This window comes from Cajanus cajan, chromosome 6 (assembly GCF_000230855.2).
Source record: "Cajanus cajan strain Asha chromosome 6, NIPB_CcT2T_4, whole genome shotgun sequence".
Classification (NCBI taxonomy): Eukaryota; Viridiplantae; Streptophyta; class Magnoliopsida; order Fabales; family Fabaceae; genus Cajanus; species Cajanus cajan.
The window spans coordinates 65,103,394-65,124,224 of record NC_138522.1 but is presented as its reverse complement, the minus strand read 5'-3'; the positions used below and the strand labels follow the sequence as shown (position 1 = coordinate 65,124,224).

The following is a 20,831-nucleotide window of genomic DNA, read 5'->3' as shown; positions in this document are numbered from 1 at the left end:
ACATTCAAAATCACTCAATACAAAGGAGGTTGAATACGCTCCTCTCTCTCCATCTTTTCCTTAAGAAAAGAAGGGTGTAAAATTGAAAGGAGTGACTGGCATGATTGCAATATATTAAGGCAATTAAGGGTGAATCTTTGTGGTACATGAGCCCATTGCGTGGAGTGGAAGTTTTTGAGAAATACTGAAAACAATTGCAAATCGTATTATTGGTCATAATTATTTATGATCGTGAAATTCATTATACGATGTGTTGGACGACAGAGGAAAGTAGGAGATGAGGCCTACGAGACGTAGTTATGTTGGGGGAGATGGAGATGTGTCAATCTCGAACCCAATACAAACGAGGCCTAACATGGGGACCCCACCCTACGTACCATGACTTTAGTTGGTCCCAATAACTCATACATATTCCTCATCCTTCTTTCCACCTTTATTTACTAGAACGGATACATGTGTATTCGTAGGGTTTACTCTAATTTTTATACATGTTAAAATTACATTTATTTATAAAATTATTTTATATATATAAAATAATATAATTAATTTTTTGAGTTTTCTTAAAATATAAAAATATAATTATTCAAGTTGAATATAATCTTATATATATATATATATATATTTCTTATTCAACTTAAAATGTAAGATTTTTTTAAATATTAAAATTTATTTTAAGATTGAAAAGAATGTTACTTATCTTAAATTTAAATATTTTGTAACTTAAAAATGTGAAATGATAAATGTATGTAATTATTTTACAATTATATTGTAATTAAATATTTATTACATTTATAATACCTGAAATTTTATAAATAATATTTTAAATATTTTTTGTAAATTAATAAAAAGTTATTGGAAGTGAGAATGATAAAGTACTTTGTGTCCTATTCTACCATTCCTTCATGTCTTCCCTCGTCTTATCCTATTTCATCTCATTCTATCTCACTTAGTAAAAATGTAATTTTTTTACAAAATGATTTTTTTAAAAGATTAAAAAGAATTTATCTTATTTTAAATTTAAACATTTTATAATTTTAAAATGTGAAATGATAAATGTATTTAATTATTTTACAACTATAAAGTTAATACAAATTTATTATATTAATAATATTTATAATTTTATAAATAATGTTTTTGAACATTTTTGCTATGAATTAATAAAAAAAAATTATTGAAACTGAGAATGATAAAATGGTCGTGTCTTGCTCTATCAGTCCATTCAAGTCTCATCTTATTCCGCTTCCATCTCGTTCTGTTTAGCAAAAATAAGTTCAAAAATCTAATTTATTTTAGTTAATATATATATATATATATATATATATATATATATATATATATCAAATAATAAGATTTTTAAAATTATTCATATTTTTAAAACATTTCAAAATAGTATTGTAATAAAAAATTTTAAAAGTGAATATGTGTGAAAGTGAGTGAAAAGATATTTTTGAGAAAAAAAAAATAGGAGGTTGACATGTTTTAAAGGTAATTTTTTTTTTGCAAATAATGAATATAAAAACACTCATATAAAATTTTATGATTTTATTTTTTATTAATTAATAATTTTTTTTATTATTAGAATCTTAACTAAAAAAATCAATAAAATTATAAAAAAAATGGATTTAGTTTGGGCGAAATTTTTTTTTCTAGCCAAGTGACACGTGGATCATCCAAACCTTTTAATATATAAAAGATGAAGAAGGGAAATTTTAAAAAGGAAAAAAATAAGAAAAAGGAGATGGATTTGAGCATAATTTTTTTCCCAAATTCTGACATGCGCCCAACTCAATCCTTCTTTTATTAGTAGTAAGACGTGGGCCTTATATATGTTTTGTCTTAAAAGGGGTCTTTGAAGATTAAAGAAAAAAAATATTTATAAATTATTCTTCACATTGATTTCTAAGTTATATAAGACTTTATCAGTGTACTGAAATTGTAGTCTCTCAATCGAGACCAAGAGGTTAGAAGACTTGGCAGCCCAAATTTGTGTAATCCAGACCCTTTTTTTATTATTATAAATTTTTTATTATTATTTATTTATTTATTTATTTATTTTATTTTATAATAGACCTTCTTTCATACTATGAAGCCTTGGTGTTAGAAGACGATATAGATAATGCTCTATGCATAGCTTCTTGTTTTAATATGTCAAAAATCTTATAATACTCACTAGTTGAAATAAGGATAGTTTATAAATAATCTATTTTATCAACCTAACAAGAGTATTCTTTGTTACAATTTAGTGGTATATAAGTTTTATTGATTGATTCATTAATAATTTTTTTTTCTTCAATTTTTTTCCCTTTCAAATTCCTTAGAAGCATTTGAAATGGGAGTAAAATAAGTTTTTTTACTAGGAAAAATAATTAAGATACTAAAAATAAATTTATCACATATTTGATATTTGAGGGATTAAAAATTGTTTGTGAATATAAAATCTACCCAAAGCTCTGTTGGATAAAAAAAAATCCAAAGCTCTTTATTTCTATTTAAAATTGATAAAATCTTAATCCAAAACTTGAGCCACTATTTATATTACATAAAGTTCATTCTATTTCTTAAACATTACACAGATCCTTATAAATACATTATTAAATATCTCATTATAGCAAAATTCAAATAATTAAATGATAAATATGTTAAGGGGACATTAAAGTAATGAGAAAAATAATGAAATAAATTAGCATTTTCTAACATCAAAATGACAATAACCAATTTAAATTATTGTAATAAAAATAAAATAAAAGTCAATTCACTAGAATTTCTAATGACTAAATTAATAAAATATCATTTCAATTTTTAATGTTTAACTCTTCAAATTTTATGTAAAAATTATTTTTTTATCTTGTTAACAAATCATGTGATTAAGTATTTATTAATTTTTTATGAAAAAGATAAATTATTTTTTATTATTTTAAATATAAGAGACTATAATTTATTATATTTTTTAATATTATATTATTTTTTTAATCATTTACATATTTAAATTAATTTTTTATAGTTGAGATATTTAATCGTAATGCATTTATAAAAAGTAGAGGATTTGATTAATATTAAAATAAATAGAAGCAATTGTCTGTAATGACTAATGAGTAAAATTTAAAATAAGAGTATTCTAATTAATTTCATCAGTTCATGTCTGACTTATAATATAATAGAAATTTTCAATTTTTTTTGTGTAGCCTTTTAAGAGATAGAAAGAATTTAATGCAAGTAATGCAAACAGAAGGATGTTGAATAATATATTAAAAAATAATTTCAGTCCTTAATTTTAACAATTGGGAACTTAATTTTTCTCAACATTACTAATCAATTTGGCATTTAATATTATGACGAAAAACAAAATTAGTTCCTGACATTTAACAATCATAAGTTAATTTTATCTTTTGACAAACATTAATGTGGGGATCGATCTTACTAACATGCACCAACGTTAGAGACTAAATTATTAAAGCCATAGATAAATTTTCTTGTGTTTGATTTAAAGGACCACATTTACTCTCTTTTTTTTTTTGGTGAATTAAAAAGGACCACATTAACTCACAACACTAATTTTAGAATTACCAAACAAAATTGAAGCTGCAGAAATGTAGCTACAATCGTGGCACCACCATTATCAAGAACATCTACACTTGAACCTACTAAAATCAAAATCATATTCATAAAATGGTTTCTCATAATAATGACCAATAAACTTGTCCCCTTATTGAGTAGAAAACGACAATTTAAACAAGCCAATAGTTTGTTGGGAAAAGAATCATATATCCTGTTGCAACCATAAGAAATGCCTATTCACTTCCACACCATCCCCTAGTTTAGATAGGATACAATCCTCAAAATATCATCCAAAAACTGGAAGTTTTATAGCCCCAAAAGGGCAAAAACAACAAAAAGTTCTATAAAATCAATCAGTTGTTCCATCAAAAGTTTCACTTTCATAGTTTTGTTTTCATTTCCACTATCTGACAATCATGTGGCATCTATTCCATTGTGGAAATTGAACCACCGACAGCTTGGATTTCTTGCTACAGCTGCAGTAATCAATATAAGGAACATAGTTAACCACTGATATGATTCAAATAGCCTTAAAGAAAAGATGATTCAGAGGTGGGAAAAGCATTAGAAGCTAAAGAATTTGCCAAATTCTCCAGGGAAACAAAATTTTCAAGCCTCCTCGAACAAGATATTACACTTACCTAAGTATTGAAGATTGTTCTTCAGTAGAGAGTATTTGTGTTGCAATTGCTGCAGACATCTCACACACTTGCACCAATTTTTTTTTTTTAGTCATTCCAATTGTTGTCCAACTATTGTAGCGACTAATGAGGGTCAAATCAGCATGCCTAATTTCAATCATAACTGCAAGATCTGTATTATTTATGGTTATGACTCTTTCAGTAATGCTCGTGAAGAAGCACAAAATAAACATCCTACTTTTTAGGCTGAGTAGAGAGGCATATTGATGGAATCATGCCCAGGTCAAGAACACCAAGAGGTGATACATTAAAGAACCCAAGAAGAATAGGTTAAATTTGAGGACCTTTCATATCTTTTGTATATAGTAATTCTTGTATAGGTTTATTTTGCCTTTGTATTTATGAAGCACTTTCTTTCCTTTGATATGTGACATTCTATAAAGAATTTATGGTAGGCTACTTGAAGACTTTTACTTCATTTAACCTTGAGATTAGGGATATTCATTTTTGTATTTTTTAATAATTGAAGTAGAGTGACAAATAGTAAAGTGTGTCGGTGCAACTAGTAAATAGACCAGAGTTGGGCCTAAGTCAAATTTTACATATTGAGCTTGTTTTGCTCCATATTTTCAAAGAAATTGATTTAGCTAGGTCTCATCATCATTTGATGAACCTAACTAAATCAATTCAAATTATTTGGATTGGATCAAATATAAATTTTGGAGCCTTGGCCGCCCATCCCTCTCTTGGCCGGATTCATTAGCTTGCATGGCACACTTGGGAAGCTTGTGCTACAAGCTTCTAACTTAGCTTGCTTCCCAAGCCATTAAGTTAGAAGCTTGCTACACAAGCCTCCCAAATCATGGTGGACAGTCAAGTTAAGCCAACCATAATTTTCTTGAACCATAGTTAGCCTAGCTTGCTCCACAAGCTTCCCTACTCTATATAAACTTTTCCTTAACTTTTGTAATCACTTTTGACATATATGAGATTGAATTTTTAGAATTTCTATCTCTCTCAAAGGTCTCAAAACCGTGGAGAAACCACTCTCCCTTCTAAGAAACTTCATAAAGGAATCCTTCTTTTGTGTCTTGGTTTCCTAACTTTTCTTCTTCTTCAAGAAATAACTGAACCTCCTTGGTTGCTTCTCCTTTGAAGCTTGGTTCCTTGCTTCTGTATTCAAGTCTTAACCTCATGAGAAGATTGGACAAAGAAGATGAAGCTAGGAGGAGATCATCAACGCCATTTCCATCACATATTTCCTAACTGAGTGCTCAAGTGGGAAGTTTTTTTTCTTCAAAAATAATGTCCAATACTGAGGACAAATTAAGAACAGTAGGTAAATAGCATAGTTTTGTCTTAAAAATAAAATACAATGGAAAAAAATCTTACATTAACTGATAATATTTTTTCTAAGGTAGCTGATATGGAAACCGTTTATATTTCAACCAATAAAAACATGCACATTAAACGAGGGGAGGGAGAGTGATGAGAGTGAAATTTGATCTCCGATCTTTGCCCAGAAAGCACTTTATTAGCTGAGACAGCTATAGCACCAAGCTCTTGATAATCTTTTTATCTCTAGAGTTTAGAAAGGAAGAAAACATAAAAGTGACTGGAACTACATACTTTTATAAAACATACTATAAGATAAGCAAAGTTCTATGAAGTGCAACAATAGTTGCTTCATAATGTCCCGCGCATAATGTAATACAGTGAAATCATGCATGGTAGTACATAAACAAGCATTATTAACTTAATTCTGCAGTAAATTCATGGCACAAAATCAGAAATATAAACGAGAACAGAGATGATGATTCATAGTTCTCCTAACTCCTCCATTTTCATTAGTAGCTATGTTACATATTCATTAAACTATCGGTCCTTGTCATTTCAAAAGGCGATTTCAAATTTTCATTACGTTTTAACAGCAAACTCCCTTGTTTCCAAAATAGTGGCTTTGGCTAACTAATCTTACCGAACCCAATTGCTTCTCGAGAGCCGTAAGATTTGGTTGTTTTGGTTCCCAAGCTGAGACTATTCCATGAAATCCACACATTAATATATATATCATGTGACAGTGGGGGCAGGTGTGATGCGTTTTGTAATAAGCGAGAAAGAGTGAGATAGTGAATGTTGATATCGTCTTATATTATACTCATGACCACTCATATTCTTTTATTATTTTACTAAAACATGAAATATTGCATTTTAAACGACAAATTCAGAAGAAAAAAATCTTTAAACCAAATATTATAATATTCTTTAAACAACCTTTAAAAAATTCTGAACTGAGTTAATTGAAAATCATACAACCAGGCCAATTTAAGATGTATTTTGTATTTCTGAGAATTAATGTTTTGTATTTGAAATTGAAGCCAAATGTAATTATTATGAGTAGTTCATCCATGCTAATTATTGTTGTTAGATTTGGTCGTTTCAAAGGATAAAGTGAATAATCTTAGTTGTTAATATAAAAATCAATGGTCAATATTACATATGCATACGTAATAGTATTGAAATATCAAGATTTGATTTTCTCATCAACATGGGCTATAAACACTAAATTTTGAATCAAACCGTATGCAAGATAATTTTTATGTTATTTGACTGAAATTTATAATAATTAATTTTATTTTATATATATATATATCTATATATATATATGTATATTATAATTATAGGTGTTTCTGGTATAGTTTGAAGCAGGTGGAAATATGCATTGTTTAGTAAATAAAAAACACTATATTCTAATTTTATCAACAAGCGTCGATATGTCCGAGTGGTTAAGGAGACAGACTTGAAATCTGTTGGGCTTCGCCCGCGCAGGTTCGAACCCTGCTGTCGACGACATGACTTTTTTGGGACTCTTGACTTAGAGGTGACATGACTTTTTTGGGACTCTTGACTTAGAGGTGCTATGAGTTTTGAGATTGTTGAGTTTGCAAGTTTCTTGGACGAGGAGTCAAGCCTAAGCAATTGAAGGTATTTGTGGAAGTCCAAGAGGAATCTAACTTTTTAGAGGGTAAACCGGAGGAATCAGTTAAAAATTTTAGAAGTTGTATCTCCTCTCTCGAGAGTGGCTTGGGAGCTATGTACAAGGTGCAGAGGGATAAAGATCAACTAGGGAACTTAGTGATATTCATCATAAGACCTGGAGCTTTTGATCAGTTATCAGAATTAGCCATTAAGAATGGAACATCAGCTAGTCAATTTAAACCACCCAAGATTATACGGAATCACGAAGTTGTCAAACTATTAGAAAAATTTAGCCTTTATGACAGTTTCATTGGATGGTTAATAATATGTAGTGAATGGAATGAATTTCTACCAATAACGCTATCGCCACACTCTGAAATTCAACTCTCCTAAGAATCATCTATTTCAATCAGATTAGTGATTACATAAACATAAGTGTAACAGAAAGATTAGTTGTTTGGGGCACAAGTCAATGCATGTTTTCAAGAGGTATGCTTCCAATTGGGGCATAAGTGGAATAGAAACATTACGTTGAGGGATGCTTTGATATTCTGTCAAATTGGAAAGGGGGAGGGGGACATTCTACATTTGTTGTTTTGGTGGTAAGTTTACGTTGTAAATTGATTACACGTAAACCATTTCATTTCAATAAATCTTAGTTCTTAATTTGAATGATATAATTTGTTTTTTTCTCTTCTGAGAGCTAAAGTGCAACTGCAAATTTTATATTACTGCCTTGGAGAATATTTCATGAATCGTTGACATTAAGTCAATCAATGTGAATAATAAACCTTGAGAACAAATCCAATCATCAATATTGTTGGGTATCAGAAAGAATGAGCGGAATGCGGAAGCACCGGATCAAGTTAATTAGAGATAGAGAGAAGTAAGTAGAGAGACAAGAAAAATAAATACACACCAAGTTTACGTGGAAACTCCAAAGACGGAGAAAAAACCACGGGCGATCAAGAGCAAGATAATTCCACTATGTAGAAAATAGGAGAGTACAAGAAGTTCTCTAATATCATGAGAACAAAGAGATAATCTCTCAAATATAGACTAAAAATACTCTCTTGAATCTTTCCTCTCTATGTATGATTTTTCTCAAGTGTGTAGATTGCTGAATCAATTGCAATTTGCTCCAAATGCTTGATGCCTTATATAGGCATTGAGAAGAAGCGTATGCACCCAGAATAAGGAAACCTGGAACAAAACAAGGAGCAAAAAAGAGGAAACCATGCATGGAATCATGGCCTAAAATCAAGGAAACGTGTTTTCCTTAAAACAGGAAATATGGAAGAAATTTGTGCCATAACTTTACAATCTCCACCTTGGCTCAAATTTAATAAGTTGCTCATCGCCAGATAAAGCCCCAGAGGGGCAATCATTTGTTGTAGAGACCAACCAAGCCCAAACAATGCTGAAACTTGGCATTCGGAAGTGGCTTAGTAAGCATATCTGCTGGATTCTCAGATGTATGTACCTTTTGTAGTAGAACTTCACCAATAGTAACAATATCTCGGATAAAGTGATGTTTAACATCTATGTGTTTGGTCTTGTCGTGGTAACGACTATTCTTAGTCAAATGAATGGCACTCTGACTATCACAAAATACAGTAAGAACATCTTGTGTGAGACCAAGTTCTTTGACCAAACCTCGGATCCAGAGAGCCTCTTTCACACCCTCTGTTGCTGAAACATATTCTGCTTCTGTTGTAGATAATGCTGCAATAGATTGAAGTGAAGCTTTCCAACTGATAGCAGAATTACAGAGAGTAAAAATGTAGCCAGAAAGAGATCTTCTTCTATCAAGATCACCACCATAATCCGAATCAACAAAACCTGCAACATTATTAGTTGTAGCTTTGTTTCTGTCAAACACCAAGCCAATATTACTAGTACCTTTAAGATACCGAAAAATCCATTTTACAGCACTCCAGTGATCCTTTCCAGGATTATGCATGTATCGGCTCACCATGCCAACAGCATATGCTAAATCAGGTCTAGTGCACACCATAGCATACATTAAACTGCCAACTGCACTAGCATATGGAACGTGTGACAAACGCTCCATCTCTTCTTTTGTTTGTGGGCAAAGGTCTGAAGATAACTTGAAATGTGCAGCAAGTGGAGTAGAAACAGGTTTACAATTATTCATATTAAATCTGTCAAGTAATCTCTCAATATATTTTTGTTGAGATAAGAATAATTTACCAACTTGTCGATCTCTATGAATCTCCATGCCAAGAATTTTCTTAGCTGCACCTAATTCCTTCATCTCAAACTCATTATTGAGTTGAGCTTTCAATTTGTTGATCAAAGACTTGTCACGTGATGCAATCAACATATCATCAACATAAAGTAACAAGTATATGAAAGTTCCATCAGGAAATTGTTGAAAATAAATACAATCATCATATTTACTCCTGGAATAACCTTGCCCAATCATAAAGGAATCAAATTTTTTATACCATTGTCTGGGTGCTTGCTTGAGTCCATATAAAGATTTCTTTAATTGACAAACAAGATGCTCCTTACTAGGAACAACAAATCCCTCAGGCTGATCCATATAAATTTCTTCTTCCAGCTCTCCATGTAGAAAAGCTGTCTTTACATCAAGTTGCTCTAATTCTAAATCAAACAGAGCAACAAAAGCAAGCAAAATACGAATGGAAGTATGACGAACAACAGGTGAGAAAATCTCATTAAAGTCAATACCTTCCTTTTGATAAAAGCCTTTAACGACTAATCGCGCCTTGCATCTAGGATCTTCAACCCCTGGAATGCCATCTTTCTTCTTATAGATCCATTTACACCTTAGAGGTCGTTTGCCTTTGGGGAGCTTTGTCAAATTCCAAGTGTTGTTCATGTGAAGACTTTCAATTTCTTCATTCATAGCCACTAGCCACTTAGCAGAATCAACACAAGAAACAGCTTCACTATAGCTGGCAGGTTCAACATCATCATTTACCTCTTGTGCAATTGACAATGCATAAGCAGTCAAATTGTCATCAGTGTATCTAGCTGGCAATTTTATCTGTCTTCTTGTCCTATCTCGTGCAATATTATATTCTTCCTGTTGCTGAATAGGATGATCATCACCATGATCATCAATGCTAGACTCAGTGGTAGAGGAAGATGGAACATCAACATTAGGAGCTACAGATTTTAACTCTAACTCCACCTTCTCGCTAGTACCTTGCAGATTATTAGTACTGGAAGAAGACACAGATGATTGTTTTCCAGAAGATAATAATGCATCCTCATTAAAAGTCACATCTCTACTAAGAATTAATTTTCGTGACTTAAACTCAGAACACCATAAACGATAACCTTTAGATTCAGATGCATAACCAAGAAATATGCACTTAATAGCTCTAGGAGCTAATTTTCCATCATTAACATGTGCATATGCAGGACATCCAAAAATTCTTAAATTAGAATAATCAATAGGATTACCTGACCAAATTTCTTCTGGAATCTTGAAATTAAGTGAAGAGTGTGGAGATCGGTTGATCAAGTAGCAAGCTGTAGATGCTGCCTCGACCCACAACTCACGTTGATGCCATAACCCAGCATTTGAGAGCATACAACGAGCTCTCTCAAGGATAGTTCTGTTTAAACGTTCTGCAACACCATTCTGCTGGGGTTTACCTGGAATGGTTTTGTGTCTAGCAATACCATGATTTGCGCAGAACTCATTAAAGTCACCTTCACAGAACTCCAATCCATTATCCGTTCTGAGCTTCTTGACTTTCTTTCCTGTCTGAGTTTCAACAAAAGTTTTCCACTTCTTAAAAGTGGGGAATGTTTCATTTTTGTGCCTTAGAAAATAGACCCAGACTTTACGAGAAAAATCATCAATAATAGTCATCATATAACGGCATCCTCCATAAGATGGAACTTTAGAAGGACCCCAAAGATCAGAATGAATGTAATCAAGGGTACCTTTTGTGCGGTGAGTTGCAGTGGAGAAGCTAACTCTTTTCTGCTTCCCAAAGACACAATGTTCACAAAACTCCAACTTACCGATGCCTTGATTACCAAGGAGACCTTGCTTGCTCAGAAGGTGCATGCCTTTTTCACTCATATGGCCCAGGCGCATGTGCCATAATTTGGTGGCATCTTTATCAGACATAGAAGATGAGACAGCTGCTGATCCTGTCACTATAGATCCTTGCAAGATATACAAACTACCAATACGGTTAGCTTTTAATAAAACAATAGCACCTTTTGATACCTTTAGAACTCCACCTTCAGCTGAATACTTGCACCCAAGAGACTCTAGGGTGCCAAGAGAAATTAGATTTCGCTTCAAGTCAGGAATAAAGCGAACATTGGAAAGAGTCTTGATAGTGCCATCATGAGTCTTGATCTGAATAGTACCTATTCCTGCAATCTTGCATTGGGTGTCATTACCCATCAAGACAACACCACTATCAACAGGTTCAAGAGTGGTGAATAAGTCCTTATAAGGACACATATGAAATGTACATCCAGAATCAAGAATCCATTCAGTTTTGCTCCTCTTATCAGAAGAGACAGATATCATAACATCACCATCAGAATCAGTTTCAACATTAGCAGCTTCAGCAGGATTTTTACCTTTTTCTTGCCTTTCTTGTTTCTTTTTCAAGATAAAGCAGTCGGAGATATCATGCCCAAATTTCTTGCAATAACGACAGGTTTTGTTGGATTTACGCCCTCTGGATTTGGATCTACTTTTCTTGTTACTGGTACTCCCTTTTTCTTGAGTTCTACCCCTGACACTTAAACCCTCACCCTTGTCCTCAGAGTGGATATCAAGATCAAACTTTTCTTTGGACAACAAATTAGATTTAACATCTTCAAAGGATAAGGTATCATTGTTGCTATACAACATAATTTCTTTAAAGTGTTTATAGGTAGAAGGTAATGAGACAATCAACAAAACAGCTTTATCTTCATCATCAATTTTAATTTCAATATTTTCCAAATCCATGATAATAGAATTAAACTCATTAAGATGAGATTGAATAGGAGTACCTTCGACCATACGAATCGTATATAGTCTTTCTTTGAGACGAAGCTTGTTTGCGAGACTTTTGGTCATATAAAGAGATTCCAATTTCAGCCACAAAGCAGCAGCGGTTGTTTCATTTGCTACTTCACGAAGAACCTCCTTGGACAAGCATAGTTGGATTGCTGAAAGCGCCTTTTCATCCAACTCGTCCCATTGCTCATCAGTCATGTTGACCGGCTTTTTGGCTTTTCCATCTAAAGCTTTCTTCAATCCATTCTGTGTAAGAACGGCTTTCATTTGGACTTTCCAAATAGAAAAACAAATCTTGCCATCAAACTTCTCAATGTCAAATTTAGTGACGGTAGACATATTGAATCTCTAATTAAACAAGTAGCTCTGATACCACTTGTTGGGTATCAGAAAGAATGAGCGGAATGCGGAAGCACCGGATCAAGTTAATTAGAGATAGAGAGAAGTAAGTAGAGAGACAAGAAAAATAAATACACACCAAGTTTACGTGGAAACTCCAAAGACGGAGAAAAAACCACGGGCGATCAAGAGCAAGATAATTCCACTATGTAGAAAATAGGAGAGTACAAGAAGTTCTCTAATATCATGAGAACAAAGAGATAATCTCTCAAATATAGACTAAAAATACTCTCTTGAATCTTTCCTCTCTATGTATGATTTTTCTCAAGTGTGTAGATTGCTGAATCAATTGCAATTTGCTCCAAATGCTTGATGCCTTATATAGGCATTGAGAAGAAGCGTATGCACCCAGAATAAGGAAACCTGGAACAAAACAAGGAGCAAAAAAGAGGAAACCATGCATGGAATCATGGCCTAAAATCAAGGAAACGTGTTTTCCTTAAAACAGGAAATATGGAAGAAATTTGTGCCATAACTTTACAAATATAAAAGCAAAACTAAGACAAATAATATGGCTAGTGATGATTCAATCATCAAACAGCGTCGGTTTTTCCTTTTTCTTTCTCCAACGTACACTGTTCAACAAATCACCAAACTCCTGCTTCCTATGCGTTAATGGCCGCTTGCAATTGTTCCAAGCTTTTCCCCTTGGTTTCTGGCACAGCAACAATTATAAATAATATAGCCAGTGCATTTATTGCTGCATAAAGAATGAAGGTACCTGCAAATTGTACACACAAGTGAATTTACTAGTTCTACAGGTTTCCTTAACTTCAATCTTCTACGGTTAATCCCAGGTTGTAAACACCTTTAATTGAAATAAAACAGAAAAACGTGACTTGTGTTTATTTACCATAGGAGCTCCAGCTCATAAGGAAGTTGAAAGTATAGGAACATAACCATGCACCAAACCAGTTCGTTAATGTGGCCACACTTCCTGCTATCGCTTTAATATTGACCGGAAATATCTGTAAAGTGTAAACCAAAGGTAATAATTGATCAAGTTTTATGTCTCTTCGCTAAAAGTAAGTCTTGCTGATTTTGATCAAGTTTTATAAGTGGAGACTTTGTAAGTTGGTTTTGGCTATTAACACGCATCACTAGCTTCAAGCCAAATAAAAATAATAATACATTTAATTCCAGCAGGGGATCAACAATTGCTAGTTCTTAAGTACAACTGTTATTCTAGAAATTCCATATTGTATATGTTTAATTAATTTGCATTTCTTCTCTTGTGCTTATCTTAGTGGCATTAAAACTTGACCGAAGAGAGAGGAAGGTAAGTACCTCAGACATCACAACCCATGGAATTGCTCCCATTCCAATTGAAAATGCTCCTATGTAAACCTAATATCACCAAAAGAAAGAGTAATCACACATGGAGAATCGGTTCATATTTCTGAGACACATCCAAGAAAACAGCATCAATAAAGACACAGTAGCAATGGTCATTATACCAGTATGCCTGTTACGGCAAGTGCTGGGACTGCTGCAGCACCCACCTCGTGAACCTGTTTCACAGAAGGATATTATTTTCACAAAATTATCAGGATGAAAAACCAGAAGCTATGGGGTGTACCTTAAGATAGAATGCAACTGCTGCAAATACACATCCTGCGACCAATCCCGATCCAGATATCTAAAATGAAATCAAGAAAGAACAATAAGAATATTATACACAAAAAGGATATTTATGAACAGACGAAAGTTTGAAGATAAACTGTTTTGTGCTTTGAATGTACCAGAAGTAGGGGCTTCCTGCCAGCTTTATCTATGAGGGCTGCTCCAACACCTGTGACCACAATCTGCAAAAGGAAAAATAATGATGAGTTGGTTTGGGGAAAACAAATATTAGACTTTACGAACTATTGGTCTAGTTAAAATTAAGAACCTGAAGGCAAGCATATGTTATAGTCCCAATGGTGGGAGAAAATCCTGAATTAAAATCCACAAAATATTCATTGCCAAAAAATAAAAAATTTGAATGCTTCATGAAGTTTATTCAACAGTTTGTCCGTTTCCAATGGGAAGTGTGGCAGTGAGTTGTTGGTTATACGAAATGGTGATGTGCAATAAAGTATGACGGTGTCATAGACTTGAAATGCAGACTTTGAACAAAATATGATTGCAACAATTCCTATAAGTACATACCTGCTAGTTCAAAAATACTGCTGGTATAAAAGCAAATTCCATTGATTCCCCCAAACTGCTGGCAGACCATGAGGCCTATTCCAATCTGATTTTAGGGAAGTGAAGTGATACTTTAGTGACATTATCCAAAAGGAAAAAGAAAGCAGATTTCAGTCACATTTGGAGAGAGGTATAGTTACAGTGACTGAACGCAAATATCTTCTATGAAACAATTCCAGCAGGCCGGATTTTGGAAGTCGCTCCAAAGTAGTTATATAATCCTGTTTGGCAGTGACAGATACACTCATTTAATCACAGTATATTTGGAATGCTTCTTCAAAGCAAAGTCACATAATTATATAAAAGACTAAAAGCAGTATATGAACCTGAATTTCTTCTGCCTCCTCTGATATATCAGCATCTTTGCCTCGAAGTATCTGCAATGCTGCCTCAAAATCTTTTTGACGTCCTCTCTTTGCCTGCAACCATTGCTTGGTTAGTACTCTTGAGTTTATGAAAACTACTGTGTATTGTCCTCTGATAAAAACATGAATATCTAAATTAATTTCTTACTAGCCATCTTGGAGACTCCGGAATGAGAAACAGACCCAAAAGCAATACAGCAGTGGGAATAAGGCCTGCAATTGCAAACGCTTACCTAGTCAGCTCTCCAGCAAAGCAACGTTTAATTTCTAATTTTATGATTTGTTTTTGTCCTGCCAATATCCTTACTGTTGGAATTAGATTCAAATTGGGAAGACTCACCAATTAAAGCCAAAGCCCTCCATGAAAGTACATTTCCAATTATGAATGACACCGACACAGCAGCAACAATCATGAACTGCAAGGGAAATGAAAAAAAAAAGTTAGATGTCTTTGTTACCTTCATTGCATACTGTTTAGTTCAGGTTTAATCAGTATACTTAAGATACACGCACACACGTGTATATATGGACTCCAATGATTCCAATGTTACAATAATTGTTGCAGAAATCTACCTGATTTAAGGTAGTCAATGTCCCTCGGAGTTCTTTTGGTGCAATTTCTGCTACAAAGACAGGAACCTTGTACAATCCATCACATATACGGTCAATTTTAATAATTTGAACATGCAAGTGTCTGAAATAAAATTTTGTAAATTAAGAGGATTTTTGGTGAGTAGAACTACAACCAACCACATATGAAAAAACTCCCATTCCATATCCTGTTGCTAGCCTTCCAATGTCCAAAGGAACTGGTCCCTGTATAAAAAAAGAAAAAGAAAAAGAAAGTTTTGTTAGGTTATGATCCTTGGAGAACAATTATGGCAAAAACACGGTACAAGTATTGTAGTAAGAACCTCAGAAAAGTAAATAACAAGCCATCCAGCGACACAGGAAGCACTTGACACTCTCATTGCCTGCATTTATTCCGAAATCAACATTTTCACATGTTGGATAGTGGATACCCTCAAACGAAAATAACTTACAAGTTAATCCAAAACAACCATCGTAATTTCTTTTAACTTACCCCTTTTCGTCCAATATAATCGGCAATAGGCCCACTCGTAATTGCACCAATCATCGCACCAAAAGTCAAGATGGACCCAAACAAGGAGTACTGCACACAATTAATACATCAGAAAGCAAAGAAAATTAGATCAAATCCAGGGCTAGTTTGTTAGCACTGACATCAAGGACATACATTTTATGACTACATAACAATCGTAAGTTGCTACTAAAAAATTTTCCATTTTTTTTTTCTTCCAGAAATCAATCAATCTTTCTGAGTAAGATTTTAGATTTTAGATCACAAGCATATATTTCTGTTTTAATCAGCTGAGCTTACACTATCAGAAAATTGCATTAAATTTGTTGCTAAGTACTCCTTATTCCTATCAATTCTTGGCCCTTGTTAAGTTTACTGAAAGACTAGCTGTTAGTTGGATATTTTCAATTTATTTCCCATGGTTTCACTAATCCTATTGGATGAATAACCACATGCTTACCTCTGCCAAAGACAGACTGAGATCCTTTCTGATTGCATCTTGAGTGGGAGATGAATATCCAGCCTGAAAACAAACAAATAATCATTCCACAGAGAAACATGAGTCAAATAAAATATCATATTTCTGTTGGATTTCAACTTTACAACATCCACTTTACTGGGAATGGGGAATGTTACGTTACACAGAGTTCAACTACAAACTAAACACTTACACAAGTCCCAAATTCATAGGAACCACAGACTGCAACAAATGTTGTAAAGTAAACCATCCATGGATGGCCTTTGCTTGCATGGACCAGCTGTTGGTCCTGTTCACCCACCAATGGCTCTCTGATTCCTTTCTGCACGCCATCCTCCACATCTTCTTTGATCGCCATGTTCACTTCTGTGCGTTATCAAATCCTAGTTCCTTGATGTATATTATATATTGAAATTGATATGATTATAGGAAAAAAAAACAGAGGCAAATGTTAGTTGTGGAAACAAGGGAAGTATTGTCCACTTATAAGCATGAGGGGTAATAGTTAAATTACAGCAAGGAGTGCCCTACACAAAACTGGCATTTGGATGGACGTGAATCTAAATCTCATGTCTTTTGGATGGACGTGGGAGAAGCATATAGTGGTCAAACTTAAGGGCAAAACACTGAACAAAATTCATTATAAAAGAGTTAGAAAATTATATCCTGCGGGGGACAATTATTGCGTGAGAGTGTTCAACTTGTTAAGGATTGGTGGCTGAAATGGAAGAGGCTATAACTTGAGCATTCAGCTATCTAATAATGAGATGTGACAAGTGTTGATGCAAAGTCATTGTGAAAAATTACGTTTGATCGGAAGCAATAAACAATAACTTCTACGTAAAATTATGTTAGACGTGGAGAGAGAATGTGTACAAACGTATTTCCAAACACACTATGTGTCTTTCGAAATATCTTATTGCTCTTTCATTATAACTAAGAAATAATCCGTATAATAAATTATACAACTAAAAATAGAGATTTTGATTTAAAAACATACCAAATGAGAAAAAAATAAAAAAATGTTATCCGATCATACCATTATATGCAATAAATTTATTAACTTTTACCATATTTATTTTAAGAGAATTGTTATGGTACCCATTAAAATTAAAGGGTTTTGATGCATTAAATTATGTGAATAAATAAATTTAAAATAACATCAATTTTATATTAAAAATTTGTATAAAATGAATCAATCAAAAAGACTAATTCAAAAAAAAAATAAAGGTCAATTTTCATAACAAATTTTTATGACAAAATTAAAAAATTAAAAATTAAAAATTATAATAATATTATAAAAACATTAAAATAAAATAAAAAATAATACAACTGAAAAATTAATTTATACTATAAATTTTAAAAAAAATATCACCAAAGAAAAACTAAAACATATTAACAAAATATTAATATTAAAATTTTTAATTATAATAGCTACTACATTAAGATATAAACTAAAAAATATAAAAATAATATAAAGATATAAAAAAATTTATACAGATAAATTATTAAAAATATTAAATAAAAATAAAAAGAAAATAAGTAATTATAATAAATAAATAAAATATATAAAATAATTGTTCCGGTATCCCACAATTATAATGAGTACCGTAGAATTTTTCTTATTTTAAAAACTATTATCGGCCGGTTGAACTAATAGTCGGTAGTTAGCGAACCCAGATCAAGTGTTAAAAATGAAATTTGAATAAATATCATTTTTCATGTACATGTAAATGTTTTACTACTGAGATAAATAAGTTTTTGCTATTATTTGTAATAAATAATATATATTATTAAATTATATTTTATTTGAAGATATAATTTAGACAAAAATGAATATAATTATTTAACATTTTAGTAACAATTAAACTAACATACTTTATTATTATATAATTATATAATTGACTTAAATAATTTATATAATATATTTTAAATTTAAATTTATATATTTAATTATATATTAATTTATTTAGTTGTTTTGTTATTATTATAATGATTATAATTTTTTTAGAGACTTTTTTAAAACATGATATAAATTTTATTAAAATTTATAAATATAAAATATATATGACATAATTTTTTAAAATAATTAATAGAGATTGAATAATGTAGTTCAATTAGTGACTCATGAATTCAACATCTAATTTACTAATCTAGTATTCCAACCAATTTGATGACTGATGTAATTTTAAAATAATATTTTATTGATAAACAATATAACTTTTTTTTATAATGACATTACATGACTATAAAATCCATAATAAATTATAGAAAAGTAAAAAACACTATTGTATGAGTTGTAATTTATATATCACATCAATTTGTAAATAAATATTCATGTAATCATTAAGTGGATCTAACGATGAAAGTTGAGCTAACATATACATAATTTTAAGTGAATTATGTAATCCTAATTATAATTTTTAAAATGAAAAATAATAATAACTCATGTAGCAATGCAAGTATTATCGGGGAGCAAATCAGAAGAGGATGTTCTTCAAAGAAGCAACAATTACGTCTTTTTTGTTTTTTAAGGATGTTGGCTATTGTAAAATCATAAAAAATAAATTATGTACTAAAGTCGCTACAATAGATGTATTTTAATTATTTGAAAATATTAGATAATAAATAAATTATTATAATAAATAAACTATTATAATAAAAAAATTATTTTAATATTATAAAAATAATTAATAAATTTCTATACTAAATAAGTATTATTTTAATTATTTAATTAAAATTTATTTAAAAATATAAAATAATAAATCAATAAATAATTAGATTTTATTTAAAAATTATAAAATATTAAATAAATCAGAAAAATGATAATATTTAATTATATTTGTTAATTTAAGTGCGAAGACAATTGTTATTATGGATGAGACTGATTACCGATAGACATTTTTAAAAAATTGAAAAAAGATTTATTTTATTTTTTATTGATATCTTTTTGAATCATATCTTATCGCATAAATAAATTGATTTTATCTCTATAATTTCTATATAAAGAATGATTTCCATGAAACCAATCATCCAAAGAAAAGGAACTAAAAGAGATTGGGATTATTTAAGCAGAGAAACACAGGAGAAATAACAAGGATTAAATCCCCTGAAGAACATAAAGTTGCGAAAGATATTTATCTGTATAATTTTTTCATATAAAAAGAATCTTTTTTAATTTTTTTCATCAATATTTTAAGATTTTATTTTAGATTAATCTAATTCGATTAAAAAATAAGAAAGAACTTATCAACAAATGTTGTGATCGAGAATCAAAGCTAGACACTATCTAACAATTTATCATTAGATTTAACACATTAATGCCAAATTGCATGGTTAAAGAACCTTCTTTATACCACTTATATTTTGCATAATGTAAATGTTCAAACAAGTGGTGGTGACACTACTAGCCAATGGAACTATGGAAGACAATCCAATTTATCCTATTTCTATTTGTATCTGTCCAGAAGGTGGCCCTGAGCTTCCTTGCTTAAAATAGGAAGTGTAGTGACTTCATAATGCTAACCAAGTGGACCCCAAGTTACTACCGACACATTTTAACAAGGCTAAAATAATATTTTAGTCCCTTATAATAATTGTTTGTTTCAATTTAGTCTCACTTTTATTTTTTGTCTCAATTTGATCCCTAATAAATTAATTAGTTGCAATGTCGGACTTTCGTCTAAATTATTTAAACGGAGTTAACTGTTGGCTACATGGATGCCACGTGGAGGCCAATTTTTTTTGAAAACACCTGGAACCAGAACGGCCTGTTCTGAAACCAGAACGGGTCGTTCTGGATGCACTCTTGGTGTGTTAATTTTGCATCTGGAAAGGTCCGTTCCAAGTGCAAAATTAACACATTAAAAGTGCAACCAGAACGGGTCGTTCTGGTTTCAGAACGAGCCGTTCTGGTTCCACACTGCTAAACACAAACGGTCAGTTCACGATTGTGAATTGTGGAAGGAAAAAGACCCAAGGTACAAAACATTTCCAACACTGAATTTGGTAATATTGTCAATGAAAATTGATAACTTCAATTGCTGAACAGTTGGGCTATATAGTGTATCATTAAGGACAATGCAGTGTA

The 20,831-nt window shown here is 31.6% G+C and overlaps 1 protein-coding gene and 1 non-coding gene across 4 annotated transcripts; one reads left to right on the top strand and one right to left on the bottom strand.

The window, feature by feature from the left end:
• Positions 1 to 6,964: 6,964 nt before the first annotated feature.
• On the top strand, positions 6,965 to 7,046 carry TRNAS-UGA (transfer RNA serine (anticodon UGA)). Its single transcript has one exon. It is a non-coding gene; the product is annotated as a tRNA-Ser (tRNA).
• An 833-nt stretch (positions 7,047 to 7,879) lies between these two features.
• On the bottom strand, positions 7,880 to 17,419 carry LOC109796646 (Major facilitator superfamily protein). 3 transcript variants are annotated; one of them, XR_014427622.1, is made up of 19 exons: positions 16,935 to 17,254; positions 16,724 to 16,786; positions 16,246 to 16,335; positions 16,076 to 16,135; positions 15,912 to 15,977; positions 15,735 to 15,800; positions 15,502 to 15,577; positions 15,310 to 15,374; positions 15,123 to 15,215; positions 14,937 to 15,017; positions 14,758 to 14,842; positions 14,498 to 14,541; positions 14,349 to 14,411; positions 14,186 to 14,245; positions 14,064 to 14,117; positions 13,894 to 13,953; positions 13,460 to 13,574; positions 13,094 to 13,327; positions 7,880 to 7,993 (listed from the first exon to the last, which is right to left on the bottom strand). XR_014427622.1 is itself a non-coding variant. In XM_020356380.3 (19 exons), the coding sequence occupies exons 2-19, from the start codon at positions 17,097 to 17,099 to the stop codon at positions 13,212 to 13,214; spliced, it is 1,422 nt and encodes a 473-aa protein (XP_020211969.1). In that variant the 5' UTR covers positions 17,100 to 17,131; positions 17,273 to 17,419; the 3' UTR covers positions 13,022 to 13,211. The 3 variants fall into 3 exon arrangements, 2 of the variants coding, with proteins under 2 accessions (XP_020211969.1, XP_082915475.1); XM_020356380.3 differs by lacking the exon at positions 7,880 to 7,993 and adding an exon at positions 17,273 to 17,419 and having other exon boundaries at positions 13,022 to 13,327; positions 16,935 to 17,131; XM_083059349.1 differs by lacking the exon at positions 7,880 to 7,993 and having other exon boundaries at positions 13,022 to 13,327.
• Positions 17,420 to 20,831: the final 3,412 nt, after the last annotated feature.